This window comes from Gossypium arboreum, chromosome 4, assembly GCF_025698485.1.
Source record: "Gossypium arboreum isolate Shixiya-1 chromosome 4, ASM2569848v2, whole genome shotgun sequence".
NCBI lineage: Eukaryota > Viridiplantae > Streptophyta > Magnoliopsida > Malvales > Malvaceae > Gossypium > Gossypium arboreum.
The window spans coordinates 3,926,819-3,952,725 of NC_069073.1; the positions used below are offsets into that span (position 1 = coordinate 3,926,819).

Below are 25,907 nucleotides of genomic sequence, written 5' to 3' on the forward strand. Positions count from 1 at the left end.
TTCTTTAAAACTAACATTCAACTATCAATAATTTAGCAAAAACTTAGGTAAATGGCCGAATGCTATATCCTCAACCAAAACTAAAGTTTTTAACATGGGCTATGTAGGAAACTATGTGATTAACTAGATTTTCACAAGACTTTGAAGATAGAAAATGAAACATACCTTAATTTTGATGCTAACATAGCCGAAAGTTTGGTCTCTCCTATCCCCCCCCCTTTCGGCAATGAAGAACAAAAGTTATCAACCTTGTTCTTTTCACCCACTTACTTATTTCATTATAATATAAAAATTGTTATTACATATTATAATACATTTATATATATAAATACATATAAAATTTATACTTTTTCAATTACTCAACCACATGGCCGGCCACTATAAAAAAAGTGACAATTTGACATGCACATCCTTATGCTTTTTAAACCATAGTAATAAGCCATCACATAAATACCTAGCACATTTCTTAAATTTTTCACACAAGTCCCTTTCAATAAAATTCACCTTAATTGGCAAAAAACAAAGCACCACAAATTCACATATGCATTTTCACACAAATTAAGCACAAAATTTATCATTCAATTATTTTCACGACTCGGTTTAGTGGTCCCGAAACCATTTCCCAACTGGGGTCAAATTAGGGCTGTCACACTCACTCTACTTTCTCTCGATGTTCATGCTTCTTGAGGAATGTGACAAAGCTTCCTGCTTAGAAGAAAGGTTCAACTTCATTTTGGTACTCCTCTTTGTTGTGAAGAGAGAGCAGAAACGATGACAATGTTAATGGTGACAATATCAACGGAGGAGATGTAAGAGGAGGGGAGCTGTCAAAGGAATAGGGAACGTTGAGCCAACTGCCATCAATTTCCTTCAAAGAGGAGGTGGTTGATGTCTCAATTTTTAAGGTTAAACATTTTTTTTAAGAAAATGGTTAAATCGTTAGGGATTAAAATGATAATTTTTTTTACTTAAATTTAAAAATTTAGAAATAATTCTATGTTAGATTTCCTTATATTTCCACTTGAGTTTTTAAGGGAATAATTGTTGGAGTAACTTATATGATCTTCTATTTCTCCATGAATCTAAAACCTTTTGCTTGTATTGTATTATTTGGTCTACATTCCAAAATTGATAACATTCGAGATTTTGCAATATTTTTTTGGCTCTCTTTTTAGCTCTATGTCTATCTTTAAGAGGTCTTCCTCCATTAGCAGATTTTTTTGAAAAACTCTAATTATTCTAGTGTGGATGGCAAACATACTCATATTTCTTTGTTTCAATAAGACTCTTTACAAGTGTTGTTTCTACTTAGTATTATCTAAAAATAATTAAGTTATTAATAACTGGATGAAACTAAAAAATAATCTCTCTCATGTACGAGATTATAGAAGATCTCTTTAAGATCAAATAATTCCATTGAAATGAATATGACTGTGTATGCGATAATATCTTCTATAATAAACTATGTGTGAATACCTATTTAAAATATTTTTTTTCTGGTTAAATGATTATTGGTGTAGTTTACCGGTAATAAAAATGACAGGGATGGAGTATGTTCTTTTTTTGTGTGTGTTTATGATCTACCATGATTGGATCCCCATCAAATGTGGGGCCCTAACTACCAACATATAAATGGCTTGTAATGCACCTTTTGACTTTTGTACAGTTTGAAAATAGGGCATCGGAGAAAATAAAGGTAAAACTATCTCTCCCATCCCTCCCAATTTTAATATTATGCAAATTATTTTTTAAACTTGAAATAATTTAATTCTGTTAATTTTAAAAGTAAATAACTAAAGATATTTAATCATGACATCAATATTTTTTGTCAATTTTACATGATTTTAATTGGTACGATAACAAATTCAATCCTCGATGTTTATATATTTGTGTAAATATTGACAAAATATGTAATGTTGGGTGCTACATTTGTTAAATCAAGACTAAGTTGATAGAATTTGTAAATATTGTGAGTTAAATTTGTTAAATTAAGTCTAAATTGACAGGATGTGTAAACTTTAAAGGCAAAATTTGTTAAAAAAACATAACGAAAAACATTAATATTGTAATTAAATGTCCTTAGTTACTCACTTTTAAAATTAAGAACGATTAAATTGCTCTGATTTTTCAAAGGGACTAATTTGCTCCATAGCAAAATTGAGAGGGAGCAGAGAGTTATTTTTTCCTAAAATAAATGTTTTGGAAAAGTACCGGGTGCTGTATTTAAACTTAGCTGAACTAACCTCGTATGACCTCGTATGAGTTGCTTTGTAACATGTTATTAGGTTAAGCAGGTTACCCTCCTCCATTGACGGACAAATTATCATATGACAAGAAAGTACTTGTCTAGATTGAAAGGGAAGTCAACTAAGGAACCTAACTCAAGCTATAGCTAATATATTATGATGCATGGATTTACCATATTAATAGAGTTGAAACCTGATTGAAGAAGAAAGCAGGAAATTAGAAATCTAATAGTTATATTATGACAGATCACCAGCAGAGGATTCATCCTGTGGTGGACGTCGAAGCACCAGCCCCCACGACGCCTTTGGTGCCTCATGGATCGGCTACATCGGAGAAAGGCAGCCCGATTCAACAGCGTCCACCACAACGAACCATTCCGGTGAGGCCACCACCACCACCAAGGAAGCGAAGCTGTTGTTGCAAGTGCATATGTTGGACAGTTAGTCTCATTGTCGTCCTCCTCATAATCCTGGGTGCCACTATCGGCATTCTCTACCTTGTCTTCCGCCCCCAACTCCCCAAATACTCCATTGATAGCCTGAGAATAAGTGATTTGAGGCTCAACTTCGATATGACCTTGTATGCGAAATTCGACGTTAAGATCACGGCCAATAACCCCAACAAGAAAATCGGGATATACTACGAGAAAGGAGGGCGATTAAGCGTGTGGTATACAAACTCAAAGCTTTGTGAAGGGTCATTGCCAAAGTTCTACCAAGGTCACCAAAACATAACAAAGTTGGAAGTGGTGTTAACCGGACAAACCCAGTCAGGAAGCACTTTGATGTCGGCCTTGCAAGAGCAGCAGCAAACAGGACAGATACCGTTGGATCTTAAGGTTCATGCACCTGTCGCAGTTAAACTAGGCAAGTTAAAGATGAGAAAGGTCAAGATCTTGGGAGAATGCAAATTGGTTGTTGATAGTTTATCTGCTAACAACATCATTAGCATTAAAGCCAGTAACTGCAAATTCAGATTGAAGCTTTAAATTCTTCTCTTCATTTTTATTTTTATTTTATTATTTTTTTAAAGTTTACTTTGTATGTACTTACTGTTATTGAGCTTCCCAGTTTTCTGATGAGGTCTTTGCCCTCCTTTTTTTTTTTTTCTTATTTTGTTTAATTTGGGTCAAAAATTGATTTTACACTATATTGATATGCCATTCAAGTTGTTATCTGAAATTCATCACTTCATGGATGTTTTTATGAAATAAATTTCTTGTGAGAATCATCATCATCATCATCATCATCATCATCATCCAGTTAGAGTTATGCATCAAAGAAAATTAACTTAAAGGAAAAATATAAGTGGTAAAGCAGATTGCTTTTCTATTTTAGTGTAGTAGGTCAACAACTTGATTTCCCATTGAAAAACCAGCAGCAGAAATCGATTGGTGACGTGATGCAAGTCTGCCTTTTGAAGTATATTTATTATACATTTTGCTGTTATAAAAGAGCAGTTCATTCTAACATCATAGTACCAGCCATATCTGCTTTTACAATCTGAAGCGTAAAGCTCAACATCTGAAAATAAACAACAAACTCTAGAGTTGAAATTATTAAGCAAACTAGGATGGCTGCCCTTTCTTGCTAGTGCATCTACGTCAAAGTTTCCTTCTCTAAAAACCTGGATTAGTCGACTACTTAGGAAGTTCTCCAATAAAATCCTCCAATCAATTACCAAGGTATGGAGAGATACGTTTGAACAATCACAATTTTCAATGAAGACTTATGACAGAATTTGTAGAAAAACCAGCCTGTCTTCCTTCCGAGTCCCGAATAATTGCACCAGCATCCGTGTAAAAAAGAGTACACTATCAGTGTATCAAAAAAGATTTGTTGTTTTTGACCATTCACTGATCTCTCAAAATTTCGTCATCTTGAATACACACCTCTCTAGAGTTGAAAGCAAAACAGCAACTTTGGTTTTATTTGATGTAGCATACACTATTTTAAAACATTGAACTGAAGATATGTATCAAAATTTGATATTAATTATATATATATATATATATATATTAATGTAATTAAGTTTTTATTTGGTGTTATTCTCATATAAAAAATACGTATAAGATGTAATTAAGAAGAGAAAGAAACAAGAAACTGAAAGAAGTTTATTTACGGAACAAGTAGAGAAGGTCTAAAACAAAGATAAACCAACAACTAGAATGATGCTAAAAAAGAAGAACAAACAACTAGAGGAACTTTGATTCTCTATTCAACGCCTCACCTATAATCATTTGATAGTGATCAAACGTCATTTCGTCTTCATCTTGCTATCTCAACCTCTACCGCTCGCTCTCACTCCCTTGCGTGTTGTCGACACCAATGAGAAGAAGTAGAAGAAGGAAGCTATACTTCCTTGATTGACGAATGAGTTTCTTCAAACTTGATTTATGATCCTAAGAAGGTATTAACCTTTGCATTTGTAGCCCTTGAAAGAAATTTCATGCAAATAGGTGGCTTAACCCCTGCAAGAGCAAGTATTGAACTCGGCAATGTCCATATACCGTCCCCACAGATGAGACCAGAGGCGACTGCCGGCGCGAATGCATCTGCCTTTGCCTTGTTTAGCTTTTCCCACACGAATAAGATCAAACTTCCAATGCACATATCAATGGCAAAGTATGGTCCGATATAGAAAGGTATTGCCATTGCCATTGGAAGTGGAATGAAGGATCCCCATTTCTTACCCATCATATCCTTCATGAAGTTTATCAAGATGGCAGCACCAAAGAACCCATAACAAAGTAGGAGACAGTTTTTTGGTAGAGCAGAGAAGCCCTGAACCCCCAATATCGCCATGTTGCGATAAACGATAGCGAAAGGAGCAGGATATTGACTGTCAGGGACACCAAAGTCATCGAATGCCTTGTAGAACAGCCAGAAGACACAAGGTGAAACGATGCAGCCCATGGCAGTGCCAATCACTTGGCTAACGAACATGGCTCTAGGAGAAGCCAGGGTGAGGTAACCTGTCTTAAAATCCTGCATTAGGTCGGAGGCTGTTGAAACAATGTTCATCATCACACCACATGCCGCGAGGCCCGCAAGGACTCCGCCATGTGAACCTGCCCAAGCTCCAATCGTAAAGATTGCTAGCTTACCGTAAGTGGAAGCAAGGGACCAATCAGTGAGTCCACATCCATATGCATTACAGAAAGCCAGTGTCGGTGCAAACATGTAGATGACCAATATGTAATACCATTTGAGATCGTGAAAGACGTGTGGAAGAGCGATGGTAGAGATGATAGCAATTGTGACATAACCTGCAACAGAAAACCATACAGGAATCTGATCTTTTAGAAATATTTCGGTCCGGCGCTGGTCATCATAGGATATCTTCTTTGAGGTATCAGAAGTACTAGGCCGGTTTGCAAGGGGGAGAGATTGCTTGCCTCGGACTTGCCGAAACAAGCCTGTAAGGGTTCTGCTAAACACCTTGAAGAAGTTGTATAGCCCATCACCTAGAATCATGGCAATGGCAATAAATACCTGTGTTCAGCCAAAAAAAACAAAAAATTATCGAGTGTCAAATGTTAATGGGGAGGACAATGGTGGCAGAAAACTACATATATTGATGAACTTACAGGAAACCAACCTTGTAACCTTGTAGGCCATGCATATTGCTTGCGGGAATACCTGCAGGGTACCAATCACCTTTTCTTGTTTCAATGAGAGGCCACATTAGACCCCATGAAAGTATTCCTCCTAGAAGCACCGATATGTTAATTATGTAGGGACAGATCATCCCTACTCCAACATACGTTGTTGAGAAATCAAAGTAAAACCTGATGAACATTAGCAAAGGAAGGCTTAGCATTCTTTACCAAACTATTAGTATAAATTAACTGATCTTACTCACTTGTTCTTATATGCTTTAATCCCAAATGTAGGGAAGTTAACAAATCCACAATCTTCCCCTGCAGTGAAAAACCATTGAAAGAAACCCCACAAGAAGCTGAAAGAAAAGAACTTGCCCAATGCTCTTACTTGCTTCCTACAAGTTTGAAAAGCATGATACAGTTTAGGTTAGCTAGAACTAGTTTATAAATTTAAATAGGAAAACAGAGAGAGTGAATTACTTTGCTAGCTTGGCCCCTTGAGGAGTGTGGAAGCTATTGATAAGATGTGCAGTTGCAGTACCACTTGGATATGTCAACTTGAAGTCTATGACCATTATCTGAGAAATGGAGGAGAATAGAACAATCCTGATTTATGTTGAAATTTGCCTATATGTATGTGTATAGTAGGGAGGGATAGAGCAAAGCAGAGTGTACCTTCCGAAGAGGGAGCACAGAGAAAAGACCAAGAAAGCTAACAACAAAGAGGAAGCCAATAATCCATCCAAGTGATGGATTCTTGAAACTACCATTGTCATCTGATTGCTTGGCTATGCGTTCACTCATTCCAAACAGGTAACTCCCGAATCCTCCTGTTTGTATTTTCACCACATCAGTCTACTTTACCTAATATCAATTACTCCTAAACATACTATAAAATTATTATTATATTTTTCATTAGTTTTAAATTATCTATTATTCAAACTATTATTTATCATAAATATCAATTATTTTACTAATTCTCAGATAATTTAAAATTTTTATTGTATAAAAATTTATCATTATCTACTTTTACTACAATATTCTTCTTAGTATCTAAATAAATTTCACAAAAATTTTAATTTCACTACGAAAGTTGGGTTTTCAGTTGATTCAACTCTATAGAATGATATTTTCTTCTGTTCAGGTTTTTATAAGAAAAAAACTTAATTTCGATCCATGCAATTTTTAGAATAATTTGTCGTGTCTCTAAATATTTAATAAAATACACATTTTCTAACTTATAAACAGGGGTAGATCTTGAGACTAAGTTTTGAGGGGCCTAGTAAAATTTTAAAATATTTTAGGAGTTTAATGATAATTTATATTTTAAAAAATGGGGTCTAATTGAACTTTTTGTGAGATTAATGAAAATTTTCAAAAAAAAAAAATTAGGAAAGCTTAATTAAAATTTCAAAAGAATTGAAAGGTATAATAAGAATTTCAAAAATTTGAGGGTCTAATTAAAATTTTAATTTTTTTTAAAAAAAAATCTAGATTTGCCAAAATTTTGGGTGCCAAGTCCCCAACCCAAAAGGATCCTCTATTGCTTAAAAGTGTATATATATATAGTTAGGCTGCTTTCATTCATTGTTTGAAAGATAATTTTGATTCTATCCTACTAGACTTAAAAAGTTGTAAATTGTCCTCTGCCTAACCTATACAACAGCTAAAATAATAGTGAAAAAAAAATTATTTCTTAGTTGGGAGGAGGAGTTACGTGCTACAAAATCCAAAACACAACATATTTACCACATAGAAAATATATACGCACCGCTGAAGGCGATACCGGAGGAGGCAACCACACAGGTCTGAATAACAGTGTTTTCCTGCCTGGTGAAAGGCTGTTTGAGAAGACCAGATTTTTGGAGCATCTTGGTCCATGTCTTGACAAAGAAGAACCCCAACAAGCCAGCCGAGACATTGAGGGAAGGGATAATCCCGGTCGTTAAGTTGAGCTTCATCACTATGAAACTGAACATTATGCTTAACAAAAAGCTGACACCAAAGGCCCTAATCGTCAGCTGGTTCTTCCACAATGGCACTTCCTGGCTCTCAAAGATCTCTTCCACCGACTTCTCACCACCTCCCTTCACCTCCTTCTTACCATTCTTCTCATATTCTCCTTCTTCTGCGTTGATTCCATTATCTATCCTTTCTACATCCATTTCCTCTACTTCAGGATCCAAAACCAATCTCTATCCTCTTCTTAAATGGAGACTGAGTTTTATAGGCAAAAATAGGGTTGGACGTAGGAATATATTAGTGAAAATGGAGGCGGTTGCTTTCACTTTATCACATACAGAGCGTGAAGCTTATTATTCAAACTGGAAATTTTGGTTGGTTTTGGACTCAAAGTTTCAACATTTTGGCTCCCACAGCAAATACTAGCTAGCATTTGATATTTTGGGAGTTAATGTGGTGACTTTGCTTGTAGTCTTACGCATTTGATTGGTAGGAGTTTCATAGTCACCAAAATCTTTATTAATGGGGTTGTCAAACATGTGAGTGTGAAAGGGTAATCAACTAACTCTACACTTGGTTTGCCCGCAATTTGAGTAACACTACAAGTTGGTCTAACTTAAGTGTCCGACGGCGTGTAAGTAGGGTTTAAAGGAATCAATTGACTTCTCATATGAGTTGGGATCATTATCAATATCTTTTATATATATATATATATATATATATATATATTTCAAATTTATAGTTGTGATTATTTTATATTATTCATGAAATTCTTTAAAATGTAATTATACTATTCATTTTGTTATGATAAATTGAATCTTTTTACAATAATTTGATCATTTTAGTCACTCTTCAAAATATGTATTTTAGTCTATATGCTAACTCTTTTTCCATTTACTATTTCAAATAATTTGACCTACATTATTTTTAAAACATGTGATTGCATAACATATACGTCTTGGCATTTTTTTGTCCAATTTTACAAGGGAAATTATTCCATACCTTGCTAGCGAAGTTTTTAGATTCTATAAGTAGAGTTAAGAGATTGACCCATATATATTAGTGTACCAAATACTCTTCCATTTTACAAATATTATATATTACCCTCTTTTTTTTAGAACATTGACTGTTTGAATTAACTATTATAACATTAGTTTGGATAATAAATGTGACAATCAATGTATATATTTTAAGTTGGTAATTTTGATTTACAAAATTATGTTATATGTGATTATATTTTGCATATAACTAGATAAATAATGGGAAGAGTCATGTTTTGAGGGACACTTTCCAATGGACTATACATGAGGATTACCATTAGACTAATTGGTTGAGGAGTTTTTGGATGAGCTTGATTTGTAAATCAACCCTAGATGTTTAAAATTTGAAATACAGTAGGATAATGTAGATAAAATGAAGATTGAAGTTGACTTCCTATGCCTATATAAAGGGGAGGCACTACAGGAAAACAGACTTTTAGCGGCGCTTTTTTTAGCCTTTAGCGGCGCTTTTAGGCGCCACTAAAACTTTTAGCGGCGCTTTCTAAAACGCCGCAAAAAACGCTGTTATATGTAACGTCACAAAAATTTGTGGCGTTTATTGGAAAAAAATGCCGCTAAAGGTCAAGGCTTTTAGCGGCGTTTGTGGGATAAGCGCCGCTAAAGGTCAAGGCTTTTTAGCGGCGTTTGTGGGATAAGCGCCGCTAAAGGTCAAGGCTTTTTAGCGGCGTTTGTGGGATAAGCGCCGCTAAAGGTCAAGGCTTTTTAGCGGCGTTTGTGGGAAAAGCGCAGCTAAAGGTCAAGGCTTTTAGCGGCGTTTGTGGGATAAGCGCCGCTAAAGGTTAAGGCTTTTTAGCGGCGGTTGTGGGAAAAGCACCGCTAAAGGTCAAGGCTTTTAGCGGCGTTTGTGGGATAAGCGCCGCTAAAGGTCAAGGCTTTTAGCGACATTTGTGGGAAAAGCGCCGCTAAACGTCAAGGCTTTTAACGGCGCTTTTTTTACAAACGCCGCTAAATTTGGCAGATTTGTAGTATTTTTTTCACCAATATCCAGCCCTTCATGCATTAAAATCCAACCAAATACAACAAATATAATATAAAATGCAGCCAAAAATAGCAAATTTAACATAAAAAATACAACCAAAAATATTAATTCTAGATGATACTTCAAATTTAACTAAAGATATATGATATAATTAATAATAAAGTATAATTTAAAATATTTTTACAATCATGTTAAACGTGACAAAACTTAAAAACATTATTACAATAAGAAAACTAATGTTTAAGGCATGGCTTTTGCGATTGTTGAAACATATGCATCATCTCTTTGAAGTTGTAGCTGGAGGTCATCGTACTTTTTGCTCGCTCGCTACCATCGCTCGTGCCTCTGCCTCTCTCGCTGCAGCATTGCCTCCTCTCTGTTGCCTCTGCTCTAAGTTGTTCTTGGAGTTCTTCATATTTTCGTTGAACCTCGGTAATTTGCTCAACCGTGTTCGCTTGCATCCGAGCTATCTGGTCTCTTAACCTCGAACTTGACTTGAGCTTGACTTAGGAAGGCATGTATTCTGGGAGCCGGATCAAAATATTGGGTCGGGTAACACCGGATCTGGAAATCGAACCCGACCGTACCTTTCAGGACCCAAAACTTCAGTGATAATTCTATTATCAATGTTCTCAAGATTAACAGAACTATCACTCGAAGCAATCGCTTCATATTCCGCCTTCTTCTCCTTTAGTTTCTCCTAAAAAATCAATTAAAGAGTTAGAAACGAAATATATAATAAAAAGAAATGCAACATAACTTAACATTTTTTAAAACTACTAATGATGAATTGAATTAAACAATTATAATTAAAGATTATAAATATTTAGAATAAATCAAATATTATTAAGTGAATATACCATAATTTCTCCAGCTTCGGATGTCATAGGAGATCCATCTTTCTTCCTATGCGTAATCTCAAAAAGTCAAGGCGTCTAACTTTTGTCCGGATTTGACTTCCTACAATATAGTAGTAAGAATATTATTTAATAATAGAAAGTTATTAATATTTGAAAGAATTAATAAATTCATAATACCTCGGCCTCATTCTGATAAAACTTCTCGACCTGCCGGTGTGCGTGAATTTTGTTTTTGCTCTTGCTTGTTCCAACTCGCTCACGGTCCTACATAATAAAATTATTATTACGTATATAGTAAACACTATATATAAGAGTTTGGAAATCATAATACCTCTCCTTTCTTTGAATTCCAAAATCTAACCGCATCTTCCCATTGATACCTCAGCATTCCTGGCGGAACATTTCTCAGTTTTTCCTCGAGGCTTATGTCTTTCTTAAAATATTGTTTCTTTAAAGTGCTTTTATTGTCTCTCCATCTTTTACCTAATGCCTTCTTGATATAATCATCGGAGACTTCTAAAGCAAATCTCTCCTAAAAAAACATAAGTTTAGAATGTAAATATAAATGAAACTTAAACCAAAGTATTATAAATTGCATTCACATTTTGTTACCTTAATATTAGCGAGAGCCTGGTTTTTGTTGCTATCAGGCATGTGATGCCATGATTCGTAGTTGATGGGCAACATATTTGCATTTCGTGCTAAAATGCCCAAATAGCTCGCTAAAAGTCGAGCTTCAGATCCAACAGTGACCATGAGTATTTCTACTTACTTTAACAAGCTCGACAGGATCTAAGTCGTATAAATCTCTAAGTAGCGTCGTCCTCGAACTCTCGCGTCCCACCACTTTCAAATTTGAAAAATGATATACTATTATTATAGTAAAATTGACAAATAATTCAATAATAAAAGTCAACACATGTAAAATGAACATAATATTACTTTGAAATTCTTCAGCTCATCAAGTGTCTCCGGCACATTCAAGATCCAACAACATCTGCTATTCACTATTTCTTTCTTCCGAATTTGGAGTATTCGGACAATACTTAAATCTTGTACTCTTCTTCTACGCATTTTTCTGCAATACACATAAAATAATTAAAGTTTTAGTAACAAATTACAACAATAGTAGTACATATAAAATAGTTAAATTATATAACATGACAAAGATTAAAATTATAATATTACATATAATTAAAAATTGTAAAATCTTACTACATCATTATTCAGTAAATATCTTCATCCACATCATGTCGAACCCATTGATGTTGTGTATTAGTACTAGGGATATTTTCATCTAAGTTTTGTTATGGAAAAGGTAATGTTTCTGATCTTTCGACGATGTCATCTCTATTTCCATTACCCATGTCAAACAAGTCTCTAGGGTGTTCCGGAGTACAACATACCAACCCTCATCAGTTGGATCTTTCGAATAAAAAACTTGTTTTACTTGAGAGGAAAATACATATGGCTCGTCCATCAATTGTTGTCCAGTGTGAATCAAGCGAGAGAAATTCACCATTGTAAAACCAAATTGATCTTTTTAATTCCTCGGCAGTATTAACATCGCCCAATCACACGAAATAAGATAACTTTCCATCCGCCATAGTAATCCAACTCAATAATGTCGATAAGAAGTCCGTAATACTCCACATTACCCTCAACCGGATTACTATCCCTAGCACTAGCATAACTTGTAATTGAAGAATTAACAACAACTCCACAATTTTGAGTTCTCCTCATTCTCTCGCGATACTTTGTATGAAATCTGTATCCATTGATGAGGAAGGCACTATATCTTTTTATTACTCTGTTTGGACCTTGGGAAAGCCATTTAACTTCGTCATTGACGTCCTTCTCACTCCAAACCTATTGAATCGAAAGTAAATTAAATAATTAAAAATGTATATGTAAAAACATTCTTATTTGATTAATTAAATTTCGCGATTATATGTAACTTATTAACTTTAGTTACATACCGTTTGACTTAACCATTCATGAAAAGATTCGTGAATAACTTATTAATCTCTCGATGTTGTAATCTTCGAGGCGTGCGAGATCTCAAAATTTGTTTGTACTCACTATATTAAAAATAAGTTTAATTGGTTAGAAGATAAACAAATCAAACGCAGCGAATATGTAAGACAATTTTATAACTTACTTGCGCAACGGTTCAATTGAATCGTGGTTAAAAAGTACATATCGATGTGCCTGTATCCATGATATATCATCTAATTCTACAATTTCAACTTTTCCGATTGGTTCTCCATAACTTTGAAATAAATAAGTTTCGGCCAAATCATTATCATTGAGCCCAGCATTTCTACTTGATCTATTCAATCGTGTTTCAGCATCTTCTAAATATCTAGAACAGAAGGTCATGCACTCTTCTGCCAAGTAGCCTTCAGCAATTGATCCTTCTGGATAACGCTTATTGCGACAATATGACTTCAATTTGCCTAGGAACCTAAACACGATATACAATATTTATCAAAAGCTGTAACTAAATGTATAGAGGTGAATGAATGAATACTTGAGAAATAAATTAGCACCTTTCTATAGGATACATCCATCGATAAAAACCGGTCCACCAAGGATTGCTTCGTGAGGAGATGGATTACCAAGTGCACCATAATAGTGAAGAAGGAAGGTGGAAAGATCTTTCTAAATTGCATAAAGTCAAAGCCGCTCGATCCTGTACTTTCTCAAGTTCTTCGACATTCAAAACTTTGCTCTGAGATAGCTTTCATTATATTGGATAGTTCAATTATACAGACGTTACATTTTTGACATACAAAGACCGTAAAGCAATTGGGAGTAAATCTTGCATCAAGATGTGGTAATCATGTGATTTTAATGAATATAATCTTCTATCTTTGAAACTCACACATCGAGATATATTTGACGATACGCATCGGGACCTTTATATCCTTCAACACTATGCGAAAACTTCTTTCTCTTTCTTTGACATTGAAAAAATAGAAAGGCGGCAACCGATATTTCCCATTCGGAAGTACTTGAGGATGAAGATCACGCCGGATTCTCATGTCAACTAAATCAAGTCGGCTCTGAAGATTGTCTTTTGATTTTCCATCGACATTTAAAATTGTCCCAATTATGTTCTCGCAGACATTCTTCTCAATATGCATGACATCAAGATTGTGGCGTAAAATGTTGTGCTCCCAATAAGGCAACTCAAAAAAAATACTCCTTTTCTTCCACAACTCCGCCTCATTAGGATCATCCTCTTTGTCAGATTCATCATCAGATTCATCCCTCGATCTTCTCCTTGTTTGCGTGATAGGTGGTTGATTCATCTTCCCGTAACTAAAGTTGATATCTTTTAACATAAACAAGATTTTAGATCCAACGGTCTGCTCAGGAGCTCCTCTGTACTCTTCAGTACCGTCAAATAGAGTCCTCTGAAATCTAAATTTATGATTTTCATCTAACCACTGACGATGGCCCATGTAAGAGAACTTCTTCCCATTATACAACCACTTCGAACAAGTTTGCGCAGCACAACAAGGACAGGCATAACATCCTTTAGTACTCTAACCCGATAAATTAGCATAAGCCGGGAAATCATTAATTGTCCACAATAAAGCTGCACGTAAATTAAAGTTCTCCTTTCTCAATACATCATATGTCTCAACACCCGACCATAATTGTTTTAACTCTTCAATAAGTGGCTATAAATAGATGTCAATATCATTTCCGGGACCTTTCTCTCCAGGGATAATCATTGATAAAATAAATGAAGATTGCTTCATGCAAATCCATGGAGGCAAATTGTAAGGAACAAGCACTACGAGGCCAAATCTTGTCTGAAGTACTCATGATTTTAAATGGATTAAAGCCATCATTGCTAGCCCAAGCCTCACATTCGAGGATCGCTTGCAAAGCTTGGAAATTCTTGTCAAATGATTTCCAAGCTAAAGAATCCGCAGGATGTCTTAATAATCCATCATCGGTCCGTTGATCATTATGCCACGTCATAGATTCGGCTGTCTTTGAGGACATGAAAAGCCTTTGAAGTCTTGGTATCAAGGGAAAATATCGCAAGACATTGACTATCTTCTTTCTTAACTGTGCCCTACCTTCATCCGTATTCACATCTTCTGTATTACTATTCATCCAACGAGACTTACCGCAAACATGACAAGATTGTTGGTTTTTTATCACCCCAAGACAACATGCGGTCATTTGGGCAACTATGAATTTTATCGTACCCAAGGCCCAAATCTTTTATTAGTCTCTTCATGTCTTGACAAGACGGGAATTTTGCAAACGGAAACATCTCTCTTAGAAACTCTAGCGACATTGTAAAAGAGTTTCCGGTCCACCTTCCCAAACATTTTAAATGAAATAGACGAATGCGAAGGACAATTTGAATATTTTGATCCTCGTAAAGTTCTTCATTCATTTCATTAAGTAAATTGTAGAACTTAGCCGCTTCTTCATTTGGCTCCTCATTAGGTGCACTTGTTCCGTTTCAAAAAAACATTTCCACCAATATTACAATCCTCGGATATAATAAAGTCGGTGGAAACGATTGCTCACCATGACTACACATATTAAATGCATCCCATAACATATCTTCCATGTCATCTTGTCTAACATCTTGATGGTAATCGATGATCGGATAAGTCGGATTAATCGTTGAAGAAGTTCCACTAGATGTACACTCTCCATGGAAAATCCATTTTTTATACCCCCGAATAAAGCCATCAACAATTAGATGTTCGTAGACAACTTCACGAAAATGCCAGTAGATGTTGCCACACTTCTTACACGGGCAAAGAATCATATTCTCTTGGCTTGCATTTTGAAATGCAAAATTTAGAAAAGTTTGAACTCCATTTTGATAGGCATTGCTTACCCTTGACAATTTCATCCAACTCCTATCCATTTTTTAGTTCTTGAAATCTAAAGTTGACAACATATTACAGTTACTTAAATGTTCTCAATTGATTTAAATCATATCATTATACTAAACATCAAGTTTCTAATGGGTATAAACTAATTTAGGCAAGTTGCAGGATTTTCGACTATAGATTTATGTATTATGTAAGTTAAGTAAATTTAAGTAAACTAGTTATGTATGATATGATATATATTTAAGTATTATGTAAGTTATGTAATTTATGATATGATATATATTTATGTAAATTATATATTTATCTAAGTTATATAAGTTATGTAAGTTATGTAAATTATGATATAAAATATATTTAAGTATTATGTAAGTTATGTAAGTTATATATTTATCTAAGTTATATAAGTTATATAAGTTATGTATGTTATATAAGTTATGTAAGTTATATATGTTATATAAGTTATGTAAATTATGATATCAAATATATTTATGTATTATGTAAGTTTTTATTTCACGATGTGGAAAATCACATGGATAATACATATCAAATATCAAGTATCTAAAGGTAAGTAGCAGATTAAATAATATTTAATTAAATAATATTTATAAAAATTATTTTAATTAAATAATATACATGTCGTTCGTTTTTATTTGACAAATCACATGTGCGATTAAAATAGTCCACACTTAATTTAATTTATATTTTACAAGTCATCTTTTCTTAAGTACATATTAAAGCTTTGTGTGGACATCCGTATTTAGCTTAAAAGCTATGATTTAGTTTGAATAAAAAGCTTAACTTAAATGGTAAAACGGACGATAATATTTGTAATAAAACGGAGAATAATATTTGTGATAAAACGGACAAGAATATTTCAATAATAATTTAAATTTAAGTTAAAAACTATATAAAATATTTTATTAAATATTTGTATATTAGATGGGACATATTAAATTGAAACATTTGAATTTTTTAAGATTCATCATACGTGGCGTTGTTACACCTAGGGAGGATCCATTATATCTTGCAGCTCGATATAAGGCAACCCGTCAGGTTTCCAGCCTATATACTTTGAATCTTTAAAATATTTAAAATAAGGTTGGAGAGAAGGTCAGCTATTGTTTTAATTGCTTATAACTGCAGTTACTATAATAAAGTAACATTTTATAGACTAAGGCTACACAATGATCTTACCAGTGGCATGACCATCAATTATATAATTATTCAATGCTCCGTAAATTATAACACAAAACAAACAACAGTATAAATCATACCAAGTATGGAGAGAGACCTACCTTAGCAGATATTTCCAAATTTGTCCTCCATATAAATTAATTAGAGCTATAATTTCTCTTCCAAAAAAAAAAATTCTAGCGGCTATCATGCACATTTAAATACTTGTGCACATAACTAGATGAATTATTCAATTACATAATTAAAACATTACTAACTTATACAATGCTCAAACTTAACACATTATATAATTATTCAATTATATTACATACACACAATTATATTAATTCAATATGACAAAAATGTATGTATTTATTTCTTTTAAACATGTACAATTGAAATAAATCAAAGTTTTATGCATACATATGAACCATAATTTAAGTTTCATTTATATAATAACACCAAATGAAAATTTATGTATCAAATTATAAGTTTGATCAATATTTATTCCTATAAATATTAAAATATTCACTTATTCATATAATTAACACATTTTCAAAAAGATTTTATTGATATTATATTAATAAATAAATTTATTAAAAATCGTGATAGAAATATTTGTATATTAGATGAGACATATTATATTAATAAATAAATTTATTAAAAATCGTGATAGAAATATTTGTATATTAGATGAGACATATTATATCAATAAATAAATTTATTAAAAATCGAGATAGAAATATTTATATATTAGATGAGACATATTATATCAATAAATAAATTTATTAAAAATCGTGATAGAAATATTTGTATATTAGATGGCACATATTATATCAATAAATAAATTCATTAAAAATTGTGATAGAAATATAGAAATATTAAATCACAAATTACAAAAGATGGTAAAAAAATTCACGTGGCAAGCATACATGTCAAGAGGTACAATATTATTAAAAGGTTGCAAACTGAAAAAATATGGTAGAAAAATCCATTAATGATCCATTAAAAATAAGTTAAAACAGATTTAACAAATTAAATATACATACCTATTTGAAATTGTAATTACCTTATACTTAGCTCATGGAATAATTTAGCAAATTAAATATACATACCTCTGAGAAATTGTAAATTGGATGTAAGAGTCAATTCTAGCAAATTAAATTACACCTGCAAACAACGAACAGCCATGAAATAAAAAAATAATCTAAGTTTAAACAAGAAATAAATAAGAATTAAAAACATGATCCATTAATGAATTTTCCAAAGCAAAAAGCTATTTAAAAACATGGATAAAACTGTACTCTTAACACTGGTTGTCAATAATACACTTTTTTAACAAAAAACGGCAATTTGAATTGAAAAAAAGAAGAAGGAAAAGTAATTGTTTTGTTGTGTTTACTCAACAAAGAAAATAAAATCAAGTGAAACTAGAAAACCAGATGGAAAACCAGGAAAAAGGAGGAAATTACTCATAGTGCGTTGTCATTCTAAATGGAACTTAGAAACTTACTTGGCAAATAAAATCTCCAACACAAGTCAAAAGTGCAGATGTTACTGCTTTTGTCAACACGTGATATTTTGCTAGAAGAGCCAAATACCTGTTAAAAAAGCAACATAAATACTTTGGAACCAAGCCAGTGTAGTAGTTTAGAGTACTAGTCCTGTGAAAGTACCATAACACCATAACAAACACTCCTCAACCAGCATTCACAAGAAGAAGTAAATTTTCTAAGAAACCATTACAAATGCTTCATAAATGACAAAGTATTATACCTTTAAGCAATCGGCATAATCTTGTCAAGGAAAATACAAAGCTTAAAAGTTTCTTATGCTTATGTTATTCAATTTTAAGCAACACCTTTAAGAACAAAAATCGATGAATGTAAAATCTACATGCCAAGTGTCCTACATCATATACATAGGTAACTAGAGTCTTGTTTATGTATGTGTATGTGTACATATAGGCAAACTCAATGATGGCTTTAAACACTGATGATTGGCAGTCAATAATGTAAATTACTAATTAACTTTTTATCAAAAATCTTCCAATTATCTACCTCCACAACATCCCATTGTAGAACTATTCTCAATTCAACAAATAAACAAGTATGTTTATCAAACTAACTTTACCCAGCCTATCAATAGCATAGGTAGATACTATCTTCTTAGGGAACCGAAGCTAGAACAAGCTACTGAACAATTGAAACATGAAGTACCGCCAATTTTGTTCTCAGACATGGTACAACTATTTCTTACTGATAAAGGATCTAAATAACTAGAGTTTTACTAAATTCTTTTACCCTATTATCGAACATTCCCTCTCATCGTTCTTCTTCTTCTCTTCTAAAACATTACCGAGTACTTTCATCGCATTGAAACAGTAGTAATAACCTACTTCATTCTAGTTCTACAGCTGAGCTTTGCTTAAATTTGTTACTAAACCAAGCTATTCAACATATAGTACATTGTGAGTTTAAGCCAGATAAAACATGTATATCGAGCAACCTAATAACGAAACCTTCAAAAAAAGCATTTTAGATAATTGTATCCCAAACAAATCTTTAAATTTTTTCAACTCCAAATATATATACACAACAAAAGTAGCTAACTCCAGACCTGTTAGATACCATTTATTACAGATAAATACATGAACCAATCTAGCTAAACTTTGATCAAATTCGAATTGTTTTCAAGCAATTCATCAAGTAATGCACACCACTATTCGAACCAAATCTAACTCAATAGCCAAAATGTTGTTAATCTCTTCAAACTTCACAAAATTGAAAAATTTTGAAACAAAATGGAAAAAAAGTGCACCTTTTAGTGGTTAGAAAATATCGAAACTTAAACTGAATAGCTCAAAGTTTTCTTGGGCTCAATCAATTCAACGATCTTGTCATTGTCCTTTAAGCTTCCAATTTTCCCACGATTTTCACGAAACCAAGCAGCAAAAACAAAAGGAAAAAAAAAAAAAAAGAGCAAGTAAAATGAAAACCATCACCGTCTCATTTGGTAGGCGTCAATCCAACACACCCCATTCGCTATTCTTCTAAAGCACAAAAGCTCACCAATCTTCAAAGCCGAAAATTTGAAATTCACAGCAAATTCTTGTTCATTGCAAAAAATGTCTAAATCCATAACAAAAAGTAATACTAATACACAAATATTAGTAAATACCCTAATTCTTTACCTTGAACTATTTTCTTCAACCCCAAAGCCGACTTCTGAAACCCGTGGCTTTGTTAATCCGATTTTTAATAGATGGGAATTCAATGGCCAGTGGGAAGGGTGAGTTTTAGAGATTTCAAATTGGGGAAAAAGATAGTTTTTTTCGGATGTCGGATTGGGGAAGAAGACACGATAGTTCTTTAGGGATTTGGGACTAAGGAAAATAGGGGAAATGAAGGGGAGAACGGGGAAAATGTTAAGTGTTTTTGTCTAGGTAAAAAATAAGGCAGCAAAACGACGATGGTCTGACCAAAAAAAGTGACAGTTGCGGCGTTTCCTACGTAGCGCCACTAAAAGGGTAAGCTATTGCGGCGTTTTACCAAAACGCCACTAATAAACTAATAAAACGACGACGTTTTAATATAAACAAAATCAACTTTAGCGGCGTTTATAAACTAGCGCCGCTACATCCGAACCTATTGCGGCGCTTTTCAGAAACGCCACTAACAAATACTCTAAAACGACGCCGTTTAATTTAAAAAAATTATGATCTTTTTCGGCGTTTTTCCAAAAACGCTGCTATTGCATACCTGTTGCGGCGTTTATGGAAAACGCCGCTAATGCCTTTAAAATTTTAAATTATTTTATATATAAATAAAAAAACAATATAATTAAAAAACAATAAGTTATATAGCCAAAAAACTTTAATTTTATTTTAGATCATAGTATTTTAATTTTTTCATTTAAATAAATAATTTTTAAAATTTAACTAATATTTAAAAGAACTACATAAAATTTGAAATCTTCAAAATTATTGAAAATTTGAAATCATTAAAATTTGAAATCATTTAATATATATAAATTAAAAAATCAGTCATATACCCCAAAAACTTTAAAATTAATTATTTTAAATAATAATATTTCAAATTTTAATTAACTTTTTAACACTAATTACCCTTAACCCATGTCCCCCTTAATCTCTAAACCCCTCAACCTTAAACCATTAACCCTTAATCCCTAAAATTTAAACACTAAACCCAAAATCATGTCTTATTAACCCCTAAATCCTTGAACCTTAAACCATAAACCCTTAATCCCTAAACTTTAAACACTAAACCCTAAACCCTATCCCCTTAACCCTTAGACCCTCAACCTTTAAATGTTAACCCCTAAACTATAAACCTTAAATCCCTAAATTTTTAGCCATTGAACCATAAACCATAATCCCTAAATCCACAATCAATAATCCATAAACCTTAAAATAATATTAACCGATAAACCATAAACCCCTAAACCCATAATCCCTAAACCCATGCATAATCCCTAAACCTTAAAATATTAACTCGTCATAATCCATATAAACCATAAACCATAAACCATATTTACCCTAAACCATGCATAAACCTTAAACTATAATAATGATAATTAATTAAATATTTTAAAATTAATATCATCTCTTTTATGATTATATAAGAATTTATTTAATATATAAATTGACAAACAATCAGTCATATGCCCAAAAAGCTTTAAAATTATTTTAAATAATATATACTATATAAATTTTTCATTTTTAACATATATTTTTTATATATATTTTTATTTTCATTTCTTTCTATGTGTCATTAATTAAGGGTTTATAGTTTAGGGTTTCAAATTTAAGGTCTATAGTTTATGGGTTTAGGGTTAAAAGTTAGGAGTCGGGGTTGATGGGTTAAGATTTATGGTTAGGTAGTGTTTAGAGTTTAAGAGTTTATGGTTTGAGACTTAGGATTAAAAGTTTGGTAATTTAATGGTTTCTTGGGTTAGGGTTTAGAGAATGGTGTAGTTAATTTATATTGTTTATAAAGTCGGTTTAGATATGATCAAAATAAAATTGAAATCAAAATAAAAATAAGACCTTATTTAAATTGTTATAATTTGGTCCTATCCAAAATAGATAGTTACCTATCCATATCAATTTGCTACTTTTTTATTTATTTTCAATAAATAATTTGTTATATTTTTAATATATTAAATTTAATATTATCTCTTTTACAACTATATAATATATTTTTAATATATAAATTAAAAATACTAATTAATCTAAACCTTAAACCCTTAACTACCAACCCTTAAACCCATAATCTATAAACTTTAAAATTGTTTACATCTATAGCGGCGTTTTTCCAAAAAGCGCCGCTAAAACCCAATCCTTAGCGGCGTTTTTACAAAACGCCACTAAAACCCAAATCCTTAGCGGCGTTTTTGAAAAAGCGCCGCTAATACTCAATCTATAGCGGCATTTTTTAGGAAGCGCCGCTATTGCCACTGAAACTCAGAATAAACGACGCCGTTCGACTTAATCTTTTAGCGGCGTTTTTGTACAAACGCCGCTATAAGTCGACCTATAGTGGCACTTCCTTAAAAACGCCGCTAATACTCAAACCTATAGCGGCGTTTTTGGTGAAGCGCCGCTATTGCCACCAAAGCTCGCAATAAACGACGTCGTTTGGCTTAATCTTTAGTGGCGTTTTTATAAAAACGCCACTATAGATAGACCTATAGCGGCGCTTTCGTAAAAACGCTGCTAATATTCAATTTATAGCGGCATTTTTTCAAAAATGCCGCTAATACTCGATTTATTCAATTTTTAGTGGCGTTTTCTATTCAAACGCCGCTAAAAGCGCCGCTAAAAGTCTCTTTTCTTGTAGTGAGGGTACCTCTTTTGTTGATCACTGATTTTGAAAGCTAAACTTGTTTGATTGGGGAATATTTTGTTGGCCAAATCACTTTATTGTTGGAGTGATTATTTTCTTATTAAGTGAGGATGTTCGAGGGGGAGAGTGAGTGTAAATAATTGTATAATAATAAAACTATATAAACTTTTTTTTTGAGAGAGTTTGGATAGATTTAATTTAAATAACTTGTTATATCGGGAAATTTTTTTTTAAAATTTTTCTATGAGCAACACTCTTCAAACGTAAGATTACATTTGAACTATATAAATAATCTTGGTCTCGTTCTTGTGCTTTTACTTTATTGTTCAACTCTGCAACTTTTAACTATCAAAACAATTGTTAACTTCTATTTCAACAACTAACTTGAATAAGGAGTCTCCAATTATTTTTGTAAGAGTTTTGGTAGATTGGACTTAATAATTTGCAGTATTGGGAAACTTTTTATAAGATTCTTTTTATAAGCAAGGCTCTTTAGATATAGGATTATATCTAAACTACGTAAATAATCTTGGTTTCATTCTTGTGTACTTTTGTTTTGGCAACTAACTAAAACTACTACAAACTAGTGTGTTTTCAATTAATATCATATCCTAACTCCAAACATACTTTGTGGGATCTTGAGTATAAGGTTTGCATTCATGGAGGCCATGAAGAAATCTTAGTCTGGTAACCACTTATGTCTATCAGTTCGTTGAATTATGTTGAAAAAATTAAATAATTTTTTAAATTTGTTGATGTTGCATACACATGGATTATAAAAGAAAATATATTTTTTAATATATTTAAAATTTAAAAAATTAATTAAATGCCGACTTGTCATCTACATGTCAATCCACTTGCATGCCACATCAACAAGTTAACAAATGTTAACCTTTCCATCCATTTTGGAGTGATTTGACAAAAAATACAAGTTTAAATGTTATAAGAGGTAAAATTTAAATAGAGGGCTAAAATGTCTTTTTATTAAATTGAAGGACTAAAAAGTCATTGTACCTTAAAATAAATTAAACCCAGTATTATTTAAATTAATTCAACATAATTCTTAGATTTAAATGTAGGTAATTATTCACTTATTATGACAAAAATTATCTATATATAAAATTCATATAATTTCATACATTAAAATATTAAAACAACATTAAACATAAACTGTGTTACCATAATTCTACAAATAATTAATAAAATTATTATTATTTAATAATGTTGTTTCCACTATTACATATGTCCTAATATTAACTAAATCATTTTTGTTACTACTTTACCTTTTAATAATTTTCACTGTTCTTGAACATAATTTACCTTTTTTTTCTTTTAATTATAAATTACACATAATTAACATAATAAAATATGGAATAATTACATTAATTTTAAATATTCAATACAACATATTCCTCACCCTAAATTGGACCTATAAAATAAAATTGTTATTAATTAGAAAAATTAAGAATACAATACATTTATTAAAATTAATAAAATTATTTTAAAATAAAATTAAAATCGGTATAAATCGATCATAATACAAAATACCAAGATTTCAAGAATTATATTATTTATACTTTTTGAACCATAATGTTTTTAAGGGTAAACTATAAAAATAGTCAATTTTGCTTGCCTCAAACTATATTTTAGTTACTTATATTTGAAATATTACGTTTTAGTCATTTACGTTATCGTTTTGTTATGAAGTGGTCACTGTACCGTTAAGCGCCATCAACTTCCTAATGACAATCCTACGTGGCAGTCTAAATGAGTTTTAAATGCTAACTTGGATGTTTATTTAGGATGAAAATAATTTTTTAATTAAATAAATTTAATTTTAGATTGCCACGTAAGACATTCAAGTTGGCATTTAAAACCTATTTAGACTGCTACGTAGGGCTGATGTTAGGGAGGTAACGGAGCACTTTGTAACAAAATGATAACGTAAATGATTAAAACGTAATCTAACGCACAAAAATAAAGAGACTATTTTATAGTTTATCTAATTTTAATAAATAAATTTAATATATTTTAATTATTATATATAATATAAATAAATTCGTGAATCGTAGAGAATAAAATATTAGATATGATCAAAACGAATACTTTAAAATTTTTTTATTCGATTGCATTTTTGTTATTTTATTTTTATATTTTTGATGTAGCCTTTAGTTGACTAACATATTAGAAGTTTTTAATCAGACTGAATCTCAGAATTGTAATATGGCTGACCCATTAATCCAGTCTGTACACACACGTCTCTTCGTCCAACTATCACACACACAAACAAACTTGGCTGCTTGATTTTCCAAGCCCACGGCTTACGTTCTAATTAGTATTTAAAATATATATACATTGATAATTCTTTTTGGTAGAAATGAAATACGAGAAGCCTAAATATAAGGAAAATTAGTTACTACTTGATCCCATAAGAATACTTAAACCGCTATTTTCTTTTAGGAAAATCTTGATTTCGGACGGTAGCTATTTAAATATCACTAAATGATTAATATAATTACTAATCATCTTGGCTAGACGATCTGTCATCTTATTATTTGTTCTATGGATACTCTTGAAATTTACTCTCTAATCTTTGAGACACAAGTCATTAATCATCTGAACTTCAACAACATTACTAATTGCTGCAAGTCCGGTTTGAATAATTTCTATAAACAAAGCATTGTCATTTTCCCATACTTTAATAAATTTTGAAATTTAGTATTATTGAATGCATACCATGTTTTAATTAGTGCATATGAATATTACTATATAATTATACAAAAATTCAACAATATTCAAATGGAATATATAAAGCCTATTTCCACTGGAAGGACCGGCGGTGAATTTTGAGACTAAATTTTTAAAAATTATGTGAATGTGATAAATGTAAAATAATAGAGTTGACCCATTAATCCAGTCTGAAAGCAACATTCACAACACACACACAAACTTGGTTGCTTCAATCAGATAACTTCACCTACACACTAACTGAATTCAATTTGATTCTAAAATTAAACATAATTAATAATTTTAAAATTGATATTTTTATATAAATAAATTTAAATGTATCGTTTTAAATTTTTTTAAAAAATAATATTTGAGAAAATTAGGATTCATAAGTCAATTATGCATTAAAAAGATATAAGAGAGCATAACACTTGAAATCGGTTATTTTAAAATAAGCTTAGTTTAAAAACTTGATAATTAAAAGCTCAAAGTCTAATATCTAATTATGTATCCTCATAAGCAATTTTTAAATAAAAGCATTTATTTT

General features: G+C 31.9%; 3 protein-coding genes across 3 annotated transcripts; 1 reads left to right on the forward strand and 2 right to left on the reverse strand.

Moving 5' to 3' along the window:
* The first annotated feature begins 2,297 nt into the window (after positions 1-2,297).
* Positions 2,298-3,464, forward strand: LOC108460117 (NDR1/HIN1-like protein 6). The gene has a single exon (XM_017759487.2). It carries the CDS (start codon positions 2,486-2,488, stop codon positions 3,233-3,235), a length of 750 nt encoding a protein of 249 aa, XP_017614976.1. The 5' UTR covers positions 2,298-2,485; the 3' UTR covers positions 3,236-3,464.
* An 875-nt stretch (positions 3,465-4,339) lies between these two features.
* LOC108458392 (probable metal-nicotianamine transporter YSL5) lies at positions 4,340-8,316 on the reverse strand. Its single transcript, XM_017757766.2, has 6 exons — positions 7,623-8,316; positions 6,527-6,681; positions 6,332-6,429; positions 6,112-6,246; positions 5,848-6,037; positions 4,340-5,741 (listed from the first exon to the last, which is right to left on the reverse strand). The coding sequence occupies exons 1-6, from the start codon at positions 8,014-8,016 to the stop codon at positions 4,641-4,643; spliced, it is 2,073 nt and encodes a 690-aa protein (XP_017613255.1). The 5' UTR covers positions 8,017-8,316; the 3' UTR covers positions 4,340-4,640.
* Positions 8,317-10,881: 2,565 nt separating this feature from the next.
* LOC128291769 (uncharacterized) lies at positions 10,882-11,425 on the reverse strand. The gene is made up of 3 exons (XM_053027062.1): positions 11,326-11,425; positions 11,045-11,245; positions 10,882-10,977 (listed from the first exon to the last, which is right to left on the reverse strand). Exons 1-3 carry the CDS (start codon positions 11,398-11,400, stop codon positions 10,882-10,884), a joined length of 372 nt encoding a protein of 123 aa, XP_052883022.1. The 5' UTR covers positions 11,401-11,425.
* Positions 11,426-25,907: the final 14,482 nt, after the last annotated feature.